This window comes from Colossoma macropomum, unplaced genomic scaffold, assembly GCF_904425465.1.
Source record: "Colossoma macropomum unplaced genomic scaffold, Colossoma_macropomum, whole genome shotgun sequence".
Taxonomy (NCBI): Eukaryota; Metazoa; Chordata; class Actinopteri; order Characiformes; family Serrasalmidae; genus Colossoma; species Colossoma macropomum.
In genome coordinates this window covers 17,327,959-17,342,753 of record NW_023494790.1, presented here as the reverse complement: position 1 = coordinate 17,342,753, position 14,795 = coordinate 17,327,959, and the positions used below count along the sequence as shown (strand labels likewise).

Genomic DNA, 14,795 nt, shown 5'->3' with positions numbered 1-14,795 from the left:
TATTTTTATATTTCTAATCATTCATGATAATCTACTACATCATTCTCATATTTACAAAGGGGATATCTTTTTGTTCACATTTGCCTGTATTCTTGGTAACTGGAGTCTCTTTGAAGTTATGCCTTATTCAGCAGAATAGACTGGCTTTCAGCACACTTGTTTACTGTTTTCAGAGCCAAAACAACCTTACAAAGGCAGACTACACTGCCCTGAAAAAGAATCCAGAACTATGAGAGACAGGTGACCTTTGGTTGAACTCAGTGTCCACTTTCATTATAATGATTTAATCTCATCCTAAAAATTGTGGAATGTGGCCACTCTTTCTGTATACATGCACACACAAACTGAATTATAATAAGACTTTAGTCTGTTTATTGCATTAAGCATTCTTTTGATGAAATGCAGTCTGTCTCATATGTTGTCTGGGATCATCCGTTATCTTCCTAGGCACTGAATCAGCAGACTAGACTGACATATATACACATACATATATACACCGAAAGGTAATGATTCATTTCAAAACACACACGTTTACAAAATGGATATAGAGGGTTAGTCTGTGGCAGAGGGTTATGGGCTAGTTTCGTGGTGGTTTTTTGGTGTGATCTCATAACAAGCGTTCCCCTGGGGACAACTTGTTATACTTTTCATACTTTTTTTTTCACATCTGGCCCAGCAAGACTGTCTTCACTTTTCTACTATCTTCGCTCTTCTTCTACCAACCTTTCTGTAGGTGTTTGAAATAAAAAAAAAAACAGTGTTTACAGGAGAATAAAGTCCTGTCTGCACCTCTGTCTCGATGAAAAGACTAGTGTTTCTTTCAGACCTTTCTGCTGCCCACGGTCTGAATTCCCATGATGACTTCCTTTTTTCCAAACAGTTGTCTCACTGTAGCATCAGAAAAAAATGGAACCAGCAAAATGAACACAGGAAAAAATTGTACAAGAAACATCAAAGAGTAACACCTGGAGTAAGCAGGTGGAACTACATGAACTTGTCACCTGGCTGGAAGCTTTAGCAGCTCACCATCTTCACTTTAACTTCTTTTCTAAGAGAAACTCTGCAGTCAGATGTCTGTCAAAAAGAGTGAAAGTTTTGCTCTGACTACTTCCAGATTTTAACATGCCAGTACTTGGCACTTTTGATTTGTGCATCATGCACAACATTCATGCTTATCCTGTGTAGGTAGTTCTTTCTTTTCTTTTGCTATTGCAGAGCTACACTGTGTTCTGCAATTCGTGTTTCAGAGCTGATTCTAGTAGTGTGTTGACTGCATCTACCTCTGTGCACTTACAAGACATTAAGAAAAATAAGGCTGATTATGTTGACAGTACGAATGTATTCATTTGTTCAGCGTACTTTTCCATTGTGCTCTTTTTTCTACCCTTTTGTTGTCTACATCAACATCATAAGGTCAATTTTCAAGCATAGAGTAATAAGTAAAGGAAAAAATAAAGGAGAAAATAAAGCTATTTTCCACTTAACAAAGGCTGTCCAGAGGGTTTGGTCAAGAAAAGAGCCAAGATCCATTGTTTTAGAAAGAGGAAAGAATAATACCCCCTTTCCTGTCTTTGTAGAAGTAATGTCATCATAAGGACACTGTCAGAGCCCATGGGTGGGCACTGCTATGGCTACTAGACCTTTGACACATGATAGACTTCCTCCTTGGGTTCATAATCAAAATGTGGTCCTCATTCTGATTATTCTAATCTTATTTGCAGGATTGTCTCCATTCATTTCACATTCAAACTACACAAGATTAAACAGAGGCCTATGTGCTGATGTTGCTTTGTCAGCTTAGATTCAGTTGAAATGTTTTCACTAGCTTGTACTGTCATCATGTAGTGCTAATGATTTGATCTGGGCTTAAGCAGCTTAAAATAAAATAGCTAACATGGTATTGTGTAAAAATGTTCCAAGACTAGATCAATGTTCCTGCCAGATTAGTTTCTTTCTTGAAAAGAGTCTATGTCTCAGAAAAACAAATCTCCCCCTGTTTTTTTAAGATGTAGTGTGCAAACACTGGTAAAGTTTCGAAATGTACCATTCACTCTGCTGTCCATACTGTCCATTAAGCTTCAAAAACAGCCCATTTTGGGTTCATTGTTTTTGTGATGTCACAAAATCATTACATGTATCCACCTGTTCAGTGTACAACAATTTAGCCTGTCCATTCATGTGAAAGTTAGAAGGAGTGTTGCAGCCCAGACTCCTTGAATGAGGCACAAAATTGAGATCTTTGAGACACAGTAGCAAAAACAGCCTGTTTATTCAAAGGGATAAAGAGAGGTTGGATAATTTAAAAATGAGTAGTTTTCGTTTTTAGTTTAATGTTCTGGGCACATACACTTACACAAACATTATAAAAACAAAATGCAAAAAGAACGTAGGATATGGGCCCTTTTAAAGCTTTGTTTTAGTATATTCTAATGATGTGGACTAACTGCCAGTTGGTCATTAAACTCTCTTACCACCGATCAATTTTGGCTCATGAAGCCAAGTAATTAAATGTTCCATCCAAATAACGCTCTTGATTAATCAATAGAGTGCTTAATCACCACAGAAGTCTCAACAGCTCCTGGTGTGCAAAGCGATGCCCTCTAACTGCAGCATGTTGCTTTTGGTCTTAGCTTGTGTTTTTTGACTGTTCTTTTTGTGTTTAAGTAGAAAGCGTGAAGTGTGAGGAGATGAACTCAGTTGTAGTGGTTAGAGAGAGAGTGTAATGGCAGTGCCACAAATCCCTGTGGATTTAGTCACTGTTCTGGGCAGTGAGCCATCACTGACACTCAACTGGCTATGTATGGATAAAGAATTACCCTCTGGCTTACTTCATATTCCAGCATGCAAATGTGGAATTCAAGCCCACCTTTTAGTCTTAATAAATGGTGCCAATAGCTGAAGAATATTGGCCAGCAGCCATATTCACCATCGGCACATTGACTGTTGATATATATGTTGAGTTTGTAGATGAGGTTAATGGCCAAACTTTGACTCTTCATTCTCTCATGAAACTGGGGTGCACACGTGTGTATGCAAACAATCCTCAGGGCAGAATTAACCCCTAAAACATGCAAGGCCTTGTATATGGACCCACACGTCATTTGACCTGTAAATGCTTCACCCTTAGATGGATTCTTTCGTAGCAGCTGTTTCTAGGTTGCACACACTTTACAGTAGCATAAATCCCATTGAACCTAATGAGGAGATCTAAGATTAATAACTCAATTATAAGCCTGTAGTTTAAGAGGTTAATCCTCACAATGGCAATTCATGTCCATTTGGTCTTACAAGCACACTGTATCTTTTAACTCAAAACACTGTAGGTATTCATTCAACACTGGGGATTTTGCTGTGCTTGAAACGTCTCACAGGTTGTCTGCACCAGAGGGGAACCCTCAGAGCCTTCTGGGTTTTTTCCCTACACTGTTAGAAATAAAGGTTCTGTGCAGGTACATTTTTCGTTCATCAAGGTACAAACAATGTAAAGGTACCCTCAAAGGTACAACGGTTCTTTTAAGGTCTAAAAATAAGTTTTTCCCAGGTGGAAAGTATGTATTTGTACCTTTTCATAACCTAAAATTTTAACAGAACAACAAAATAAAAAGCCTGGAGATGACACGTACATGTTTAATATAGAATGGCCATTGTTTCCATATGCACAACTGTTAGCTGAGTAAAAACATACTATGCAGAATCTCAAAGAGGAGCTAGCTGGGTTTTTTTTTCTCGTTTTTTGGTCAAGTTTTGCGATTTAAGGCCCAGACTGAAGGCTTAGCTCTAATAGTCATGGTTCAACAATGCTGGAGATGTTGGAGAGTGATTTATGTTTCACTGTGCTATTTCAAAAGCTTCTTCTCAAGTATAACAAATCTAAGGTCAGGTAGAAACGAATAGATGGATATTAGGTTTCCTTAAGTCAGTTCATTATGTATATTGTGTGTGGGTTTCGGCAACAAGTGAACCTTATTAATTTACTGTGGCTCATTTCACCAAAAGATGCCCACAGAAGATGTAGCACGCCATTCAAAAAGAAAAGACTACTGTTGATTGATACAAAGAGTGTTTGTGTTACAGTGTGTGTATGTATGTGTGTATGCATGTGTAAAGGGGATGGATAAAGAGACACAGGGTGGGTGAGCAATGTCTGGAATGTTGGATCATGTTGAAACTTGAACTCCTCTTGAAAGGCCTACCACAGCCATTTCAGCTGAACTTTTTCTCCTCCTCTGCTGTCATTTGTATAGTTCAGTCATCTATAGGCTGCGTGCCCGCTGCCCGCTGGCCACGGCATGCAGTTCTGTAGGACACCACTGTTGCAGCACAACAGGCTCTGTGATCTGGCCTGTGTGAGTGGGATGTAATATAAGGTCCTTCACATCCATCGGAAACCATTGCATGACCTTCATCATTACATGGAAGAGCATTGAGCATTCTCTGTACCAGGCCTGGGCACAGACACTCTAGGGGAGAATGGGAACAAGAGGACAAAAAAGCAACCACATTACATATTGCAGACACTCTTATCAACAGAAACAATCTAATCAGAAAGCAAACAGAGTTTTTGCCAAGGCAGCTTGATCAGGGATTTAAACCTTTATCTCCAGCCTGTAACACTGTATTGTTACCCACTATGCTATCTTCTTTCTATGAATCAGCGAGTTAAAACTCTTTAAGAGCTTGGCATAAATCCCCATTTTTTCAAGAAAAAGTTATTACTGTCTCTTGCTGCCAATATTATGTTTGGCTGTAGTTCAGAATAAACACATTATGAAATATGACACTTTCTTAAAGAGACATATTTGGCACTTTATTTCCAGCACTGTGGTAATGCGTGCATCCTTGACACATTAGAGTTGCTAAGGTGAAATCTCACTGAGTTACTGAGGTGAATGGGGATGCCCCGGAGTGATAGAGCCTTGTTTTGAAGAATCTTGAAGAATGGCTATAAAGACACAATTATTATACATGGCAACCAAGGGCGCGCTTGTACAGTTTAAGGGCAAAAGGGCAGTGGCTCAAACCCCCTCGGGATCTATCTGTGCATGTGCCTGCTCTGTATCAAATAATGATCAGAAATTGGTCGAAGTGGTTAGAAACACATGATAAACTTTAAACTCCATCCTCAGGTGCTCTAGGCAGATACTGAAGTATTTCATTTGAAGTTTTAAACCACTGTGGATATAAATATCCCCAACTCATTAAAATTTACCTCTGGCCAGAAAATGTCCCTTATAAAGTTTTCCTTCCTGTTCACAACTTCAAATGAAATTTTGAATTAGATCTGCTTTTAAAACAACATTCAAAAGAACTACCATTCCAAAGTTTAAAATCAGGTTCCCACTGTAGGAGTTTATTACTGAATTCACGGTATGTATTAATAATGTTTGTGTTGTTCAGTGTAATAGTGATGCACTGAGATGAAAATACTTGGATTAAACAGGAAAGAAAATTCAGGACACACTGAGCCGAACACTCAAAAATGCTAAAATAAAGTTAGTTTACATAAAATAAACTTTTGTGACAGTATGTAAGCTATAGTATGTGCCATGAAATTTCAACAGTTCAGTATTATCAACAACAGATACCAGTGGGTCATCTAAGGCACATGTCCTGAAGCTCCCCCTGCCCTGCACATGTTTGTGTTTTCCTGCTCCCAAACACTTCAGCTTAGGAGGGGCTTGTTAATGAACTGCTTGTTGGATCAGGTGTGTCAGGAGCAATGAAAACACTAAAATGTGCAGGGGGTACTCCAGGACCAGGGTTGGAAACCACTGATCTGTGAATAAATTCCAATTTTTTAGTTATACTTGGCATGTTGGAACTGTTGTTTGTAGAGATCGAAGGGTCAGTGTTTTTGGGGCTGATACCAATCACCGTTCGCCTTTCATCATGATCGGATGATAGACTATAATGATTGAGGGTGGGGCTGATGCCACATTCAAAGGCACAGTAAGCGATTCTGGAGAATTATGGTTGTTTAAACTATGTTTAAACTCAACAGCAAAACAAATACACTCCTCTATTCAGTGCTTCTTTTTGAAGCTCTGCCCCCCATATTTATGGATGTTCACTGCCAAGGTAAACAACACCTTTTTAGTGAAGCTAACCAGTTGGAATTAGCTGTCACAAACATTAGCAAATGGGACAAAACAATACTAATTGGTTCTGTGAAACAGCAAAAATAAGTTAGTGTTCCTCACCTGTCATGCAGAAACAGAGCAACCTCCTCACCCCTTATCATGTCTTATAACTCTTGAAGAAGCTGAAGTCAGCTTCTTTTTCTACAGCTTCTTGTTTAGATTTTCCTGTTCCATCTTAAATGGTGTAGCAGGTACATTATGGCGCCTCCGGCTAGCATAGCCATTGAAATTTCCGGAGCCGCAAGCAGCTAAGAGGACAAAACGGTCTTCCTGCTTCATGGATGGATTTTTAATATGCAATAAAAAAGGGCTGACATAGAATCGCTTTTGCAGTTCTGCATCTTATTTTTGTTTTCAGCCCCTGCCAAAGCTGTAGGTCATGAAGCTAGTGCAGTGTAAGCTAAGCTAAGATTAGCACTCCAATGCTAATATGCTAACAGAATCAAATCCTCAAAGCTTTGACAACAAATCACTTTAATTACAGCTCTGCATGTTTTGCAAGTTAACAGCGAAATAGGAGCCAAATATACTTCAGGAAAAATGAATTTCATTAGTAAAAAACATATGACGAGGCTGGTGTTGGCTTTCTGCTCACCAGCTTCTTGTTTGAACTTTCCCGTTCCATCTTAAATGGTGCAGCAGGTACATTCTGACGCCTCAGGAGAAATATGGCTCAAATGTTTTACGTCACAGATCAGCTTTCTATGATCGGCTAAGTTAGAGAGATATTGAGATAGAGATATATTTACACTGTTGTTCTGCTGCCACTCAAACAGTTTGAACAGGTGTGCACTGACTGGTGCAGGAGAGCAAAGGAAAAAAATGCATTTTTTGCAGTCTTTTTGGCCCTTTGTAGGCCTGTTTGATCTTTTTTGTTTTAACTTTTTTGGTCTTTTTTCTCCTTTGGGCAAAAAATGAAAGCACCACTTTTTGATAGCTGAAATTGTGGTGTATTTTACCTATAGCTCTGTTTGTCATTCTGGGCTTTTTTATCTCACAGCTTTCTAGCTTTCTTTTAATTATTTGACAGATGTAAGGTAGCGCAAAACTAGCACACTCAATTTTACATATTGATCTACCCCAAAATCAGTTTTTTATTGTTAAAAATAAAACACTGATACCAAACCTTTAAACAAATTGTGGTGTATGTGACAACTATGAAACACCAATATTGAAATATTCAGAGACCGCAGTTAACTGTGATAACTTCATGACAAGACTATAAAATCAGAAATCATGTTTTGTGAGAAAAAACTCTTTTGTATGGCTCAGAAGAGAGATTTGTTTGTGATGGACTAGATGCCAAACAATGTGGGGTGAAAGAATCTATTGCATCTTGTATTGCTCCCACCATGCTGAATTGAGCAGATTTCTGCAGTGTGTTTGAGGAGCAGGGAGAGAGCAGGAGAGGCCGGCTGGGATATAGTGAGGCTGCTGGCTGATGGTGATGTGCTAAGCTGGATATGGAGAAGTGTTTGAGCAAGTGGAGATGAGAAGGAGTGTTTGACTGGAGTAAATGGTAGAATGAAACCTTCAAGTAGATCACATCTGTAGAGAGAGACAGGATGGGGCAGGTGGCTCTGTGTGCACTGACTGGTAAGTGTGAGCTTCCTGTTTAAACTGATGTGAAGATTCAGGTTTCAGCTGATAATGGCCAAAGGTAAACAGTGGTAGTAGGATCATGCATTTTCATTTATCTTCCATGCATTTTGCAGCTTGGCGAGCAAATCTTGGTCTGTCTGCTTTAAATGTAAATGAAAGACTACAATAGATCTATAACTTTGTTATTACAGTGTTCAAACTGCACTCTAGAAATGAGTTACTGAAATGCTTGTTCTCTTAGGAACCATATATTTTTCTAGAACCTTTTGAAGACAGTAGGACTGTAATAAGGACCACTTTTCAACTGACCAGTCGAAACTGAGTCAAGACCAAGTCTAAAGGGGTCCAAAGCAAAATAAGGGTCAAGATCAAGACCTAAAAAATTCAGCTTCTCTTTGAGACCAAGTCTTTACCTAGTCTTTGACTGATATCAGTCTTTTCAAACTATTTGGTGGCCTATTAAAAGTGAGCTGTACCCCTAAAGACTCACTTGAAATAACAGAATTCTAGAATTTTTATTTTTATTTTTCTATGCTGTTTAAATCAAGTTATATAATTACATAATGAATTGCATTGTTCTTCAATGAATTTGCATTTAGTTTACATTTTGTGTCAACAGGTTCGAGTCTGCACTTCTGCCTCTTTTAAACTTGTTTTCATGTCAGTAATTGACACAAACATAGCAAAAATGTAAAGGATGCTTTTCTTTTAGCAAAACAAACTTAAACATAAAGCATTAACTCTTCATCAAATTCAAATCTTAACAAAATTCTTCTGCTTATAACAACAATTTGGTATTGATTAAAAATTTGACAACAACAATTTCTAAATTCAGTCAGTTGTGTGGAAGTGTTTTCAGTTTTTAAGAAAATGATCGTACTAGGCTGATGTCGATGTCCATTATTTTACATGTACATATCAGCCAATGCTGATGCCGATATCCGATATTTTGAACTTACACATCTTTACATCTTGGGCGTGCAAAACTGCCTTTTGTAAAGTCTACTGCACGCCGGACAAACCGCATCATGCACCGTCCAAAAATGTGAAACCAGTTTTTTTAATGGAGGCACACACTTTGGTGCCGGTTCTTTATGACTCTGAGTGCTGTTCAGTTCCTCAGCACGTTATGGCATGCCACATTACTACATTAAATTAAAGCCATATCAAGACCACAGAAAGCCACATTAGATCACATGTGGCTTAAAATTTACACACAGAAAGGCAGCCAGTCTTTTAGATAAACAGACAGATGCTAATGGTTACTTCAGCCAACCTTACTATCTAAGCCTTTTTCAGCTCGTATCTTTCAGCTTGAAAACAGCAAGTCTGTAACGATGTAGTAATCTGCTACACCATGGAACGGGAAAATTTGAACAAGAAGCTGATGAATAAGGAGTCAGTTTCAGCTTTGTATTTTTTATAAGGAAATTTAAGTTATCAAAACATCCTACCTGGAGTTTTATGTTGGGAGCTACCTTTAAATATGTGTTGCAGTAGGACATTTTGCTGAGTAGCTGAAGGTTATACTTGAGTGCGTAGTGCTGTGAGAGACATTACAGCTGCACTGCTGTAGTGCTGCCAGAATCACCTAAACGTTAATGGTGCTTTTCCAGCATAGAATAAGTGCGTCATCAAATATTAGTTATATCGGCCAAATCTAAGCATCGTCCCGATGCTGCTGATTTTTTAAAAAAGCAGTTTTGGCCGATTCTGTTATGATTCTGATATCATCATGCATCCTTATTCGTTGCCATTCAGTGCCTGCTCTTTGTCACTTGGCTAAATGAAAAAAAAAAACTAAAGCAATGGTTTGTTTATTGTGAGTTAATGTGTGTTGGTGACAGGATAAAGAAGAAAATGCAAATAAATATTTATTTATTATTTATTTTGTTTGTTTAGTTGGTCTCAGTTGATACCGGATGCTAAATTATACATAGCTAATTATACATAGCTAAAACCAAGACAAGTCCTAGTTTAAATAATATAATATAAAAGTCCAAATACAAGATAATAGAAAAAAAACTGCTTGAGTCCAGACTCGAGTCTGTGGCTATAGGTTTCTCAAAGAACCAAAGAAGGACGTTTCTTTAACACCTTTTCAAAGAATCTTTGTGCACACATAAAGACTATAAATACCAAATGTGTATTAGTAAGCATGTGAATGTGATTTTAAAGGACAGTGTGCTATTTGTGACAGTGACATGTAATTCCATGCCGATCACAGCCTGACTTTTGTATAGCGGAAGTTTCTTAGACATATTTTTTGTGGGGAGGTCTCTGATGTTGTGTGTGAAAGAAAATAGCAGTGTCTCATCCTGTTAGGAAATAAGAGAGGTAAGAAATGCTGTGTGGCTCAAAGCCTTTTTTAATGATGACACAGCTCTAGAGCTCTGTAGCAGTGAGGGGATGGACTGCCTTCAGTCGCTGACAGTTTGAATACAACTCTTGTTCAGCATCTTTTCACTCAGTGACCTAGATCACGTTTCCTTTCTGTTTTCAAGTGGGGCTTTTATTTATAAATATTGCTCATTTTCTTTTTGTAAATTTGATACAATCATAAATCGCTATCTAGCATGATTATAGGGTTGTAAGTTTCACATGATAAAAAAATAATGTGAATGATGGTTTAATAGGTATGTAGGTCTGACTGTGACATTGGAATTTAGTACTCTTAGCCTAAAATATGCAAACCCAGTGACAGTGCTTTAGATTAGAGGATGGTAGAGTTTTTTCTGACCATAAATGTTGGTCTTTGCTGAGAATGTCTAGCTCCTTGAGAAAGTGAAGGTCTGAAACTGTGGATAGGTCAATTTTTACTAAACTTCATTTATTATGAACCAAAGCCTGTGCTAAACGAGGAAATTGTATTTGTAATTGTAATTGTAATTGTAACACACTGCTTTTAGTATTTCACTTACTATTAATAGTATTAATTATTTTGACAATCAAATGGCTTCAGTTTATTCAAAATACAGCTGCCAGAGTTCTCACTAGGAGTAAAGGAGGGCAACACACCCCTCTTAATTCTTAAATCCCCTCACTGGCTACGAGAAAGTTACAGAATAGACTTTAAGATACAATTACTGGTCTATAAATCGCTTAATGGTGTAGGACCAGCATATTTATCTGATATGCTGCAGCGATATGAGCTGAGCAGAATTCTCAGATCATTAGGAACTAGTCAGTTAGTCCTGCTGGAGGTAAATTTTCAGCGTTTAGCTACTATGCTGCTCTTAAATGGAACCACAAAGAGCATTAGAAGAGCCCTGATGTTAGACACTTTTAAATCCAGGCTGAAAACATATCAAAATGCTCCAAAATTACTACAAAAAATGTCTCATTACATTAACTTGCGTTAAAAGAACATTTTTGCCTTCTCTTGTAAAGTTACGAATTTGGAGATTTTGTATCTGTTTTTTTTTTTCTACAGCAAAGATATACAGGTCATGTTGTAGACCCTACTTTGTCTACAGATCACTAAAAACATCATCCAGGTTTTAAGGGGCAGTGTTTGAAGATAAGGTTCTTGTTCATTTTACTGCTGGCTGTGCATCCAGGTAATGGTAGGCATGGTCGGTTGAGCAAATGGACAAATGAACAGCTGTCAGACAGACAAGCTAGCTGAATTTTTTTTGTTAGCGCTGTTTGGGCAGGCCAAGCGACATTGGATTTGTCATTGGTGAGAATCATGCTTGCGTTATACAAGATTAGGACTGCCCTGTTTATATCAAAGGGGGAGAATTTTGTTGAAATACACTGGCTATTTACAGGCCATAGGACAGTTATTTAAAGGACATACTTTGTACATGCATACTGTGTGCCCACACGAGAAAGATTTAACATACTCGGGATTTCTGTTCACTGGGGCTTCAATAATGAATTATTTGTTGAAAATGTATGTATTTTTTCATATTGTATTTTGTTGCTGCCCTTTAAAGCAATACACTGCTGAAGGTCATACATTATCGCGATTCCACCCTAGTTAAAGGTATTTTAGGCATTCTGCTTCACATTGTGTCTATAATGCATGACTTCTCATGCCATTTTGCTTTAATCTGCACTTAATTGTTATTGTACCATATGGCAGAAATAAAACGTGAGGTGACAAAAATGTCATATAGTTATTCACATTAATGTAATGTCTTTGATTAATGCTGGTGTTTTGCATTAGTGTTGTGATTGCTAATTAATGAGAAGAACAGAATCCCAGTATTCTTCTGTCAGATCATGTTTGAAAAATTATAGAACACAGTATTTATAGCTGATCATTCATCCTCAACATCAGATAAGATGCTAATTTCTAGAGATGATTTATAGAGATTGAGATTTATCTTAACCCAAAATTGCTGAAATAATATCTGTGACATTGAAGACACAGGCAGTTTGAAGCTCTTAGTGTAAGTTTATTCAAGGCAAATCTCTCCTAATTTGGTTTGTTACATGCCTACACTGTCGCCAAGGCAGCACTGTTTGGAGAACTTACAGTAATGAAGCCGTTTGTAAGCACTGGTTTATCCCTCTGACGACATTACTCTAGAGTTACTCTGGAATTTCAGTTAGTCATGCACTGCTTTGTTTGTCTGCCTTACTGGAAAAAGGGCAAAATCATTTCTAATCAACAATGTTTCAATGCATTCCTGGTTTCCTTTTGTTACCTCAACTGGCCATACAGACGTCTTCCATAAGGAACTTTGAGTAAGCTTGGCATAACAATAACAGAGCTCCATCAGTCTCCAGCTGCTTTGGATAGGTGGAAAAGCTGATGAGCTAAAAGTGTGAAACAAGTGCTTTCATGCCGCAGCAGCATCATGTCTCATATTTCTCTAATGGAGGGATCAGCAGTTGACAGATTTGTTGAACATGTCACATTCTGTTCTGACAGATTTTTCCACCATCTTCTTATTGTTTTTGCAGAGTTACTGGGCTCAACAAAGAAACTGAATGTCAACTACCAGGATGCAGATGGGTAAGTGCTGTGATTGACATGAGTAATGTTGGTCTAAGAGAATGCCACCTCCTTTTTCAGCTTTTTGGTTTTTAGATGTGTGGCTGACACGCTTGGTTGTTGTACCATTTTCTGTGCATGACACGTTAATTACCTATATTGTGAGCTCATAGTTGAATGTTTTAATGCCAAGACAATTTCTGCCATTTTTGATTAAGATTGTAGATTTTTATTTTGTGTCACAAACCACCATTTTGAGTATTTTGACTATACATAAACATATGAATAGAAATATACTTAACACTTCCGTCACTTTTTATTGTTAGTAAGTAAATCAGTAATCAGCCTATAGTGATCTGAATGTCATTGTGAATGTGTGCACACACTCAATCAGAAGCTATTACAGTGAAGCCAACTATAAAGGCAAATGAAAGCTCCATGCTTCTTTCATACAGTGATACCAAACACAGTAGCACACAGAATGCTCCACCACATACTGATACATATTAAATTCACCAAGTGTGGACATACATGTGTGTACTCTTCCAGAGGAGGGCTGAACGAATTGGGCAGAATGTCTAGTTGTGTTTTTTCTGACGAATGTGGTGACTGTGATGTAAATGTAAATTTTCACCAAGAAGACCAGCACATCTATTTTTTGAGCTTGAGACTTGAACACTCCATGTAGTGAGCCAGACTGCTGATTCACGTGCTCTGTGTTATTAGGTTAAATTTCCTTAATCAAAACTTGTTAGGACAACATTGAATAATGTAGGATATAATTGAAATTGGAGCTCTTGAGATTAGAAAATTGCACTCACATTTCACATTGCAATTTTCATATAAAAAGGTTTCATCTTCAATTGTTCATGCCTTTCTGAAGGCAGATTTGAATGAGTTAAAGGGATCTTCACCAAAGTCTCTGAATGTGTTGCCAAACAATTCAGCGAATACATTATAACTGTGGTCATTCTTGTATTTCTTGAGTTTCTGACATGCTGAGATTAAAGCAGAGAGAGAGAGGGAGAGAGATGAGGGGAAAGAAGGAGGGAAGGGAGGGGGGTGAGGAATATGCAGGCACTGCATGTGTTATATTAAAATTATTAAAAATACACTAATAAATACACTTAAATAAAGATATTAAAGCTGTTATAACATTATAAATATATTAAATTCATTTCTGACTAAGAGAACCAAGAATGACTGCAGACCACACAACCACATAACTTGATAAAATGTGTTTGTGCTGAACTCAGGTGGTTGCGTGTTTTTCAGTGCTTCTTGATTTTCTTTTTTGTCAGCAATTATTTTTACTTCTTTAAACAGACCAGATTTTCCTTTTGGCATCCATGACTCATTCAGCTTTGGGTGCACATGTTTTGCAGCCTCAGGCAAAAATAGAGGAGAATGACATTTATCATAATGGCCCAAAAGCTACTTCTCAACTCACGGAATATATATATATATATATATATATATATATATATATATATATATATATATATATATATACAGAAAGAGAGAGAGAGATGAAAGAGTTGGCTTTATTTTGGATTCTGCTCTGACTATGAGAATATCAAGCTATTCACTGTGCTGTTAGTTAATAACATCCATGATCTGAACATTTGCAAACTCAAAAGCGCCTCAGTAGGTTCATCATGAAATAAGCATAAGAGAATCCTGCAACACTTGTACGTTCTTGTGTCAGATTTCAGATTCAGTTTCCTGAAATTAATTAGTTATAACTTAGACTTAGTTAGCATGGACATCTTGTATGTGCTGCATATACAGTTTGGAAAAAAAGTGTTTATGTTTTAACGCTTTTTCCTGCAAACAAGGTTTAACATGGAAAAGACTTTGCACCTTCATGGCAGGGTGAGCTTGCTTTTCTTTTACTCTGGTTCTGCTTTTCTCTTGAAGCTGTGTTAACTTCCATGTACTGAATTCTTCATATGAACCCATAGTATTTCCAGTTGTGCACAGTTATTTTCTGTGTTGTTTTTTCTGTGTACTATGGACATTCAGACAACTTCTGCAGATGTAACTTCAGCATAACTTAGTAAGTAAACTCTGAAAGCGAAGTTTCTCTGCAGTCTTCTGCTCCG

General features: G+C 37.6%; 1 protein-coding gene across 5 annotated transcripts in view; it reads left to right on the top strand.

Annotated features, from left to right (window-relative positions):
- Positions 1-14,795, top strand: part of si:ch211-119c20.2 (caskin-2) — a 57,522-nt gene that overhangs the window by 5,180 nt on the left and 37,547 nt on the right. For 4 of the 5 annotated variants that reach the window (XM_036572379.1, XM_036572378.1, XM_036572376.1 and 1 more), the window contains exon 3: positions 12,660-12,711. In XM_036572379.1, coding sequence (XP_036428272.1) covers positions 12,660-12,711 — 52 coding nt within the window. Of the gene's footprint in view, positions 1-7,497; positions 7,737-12,659; positions 12,712-14,795 lie in introns of those variants that run through there. The other variant, XM_036572377.1, reaches the window with a different exon arrangement.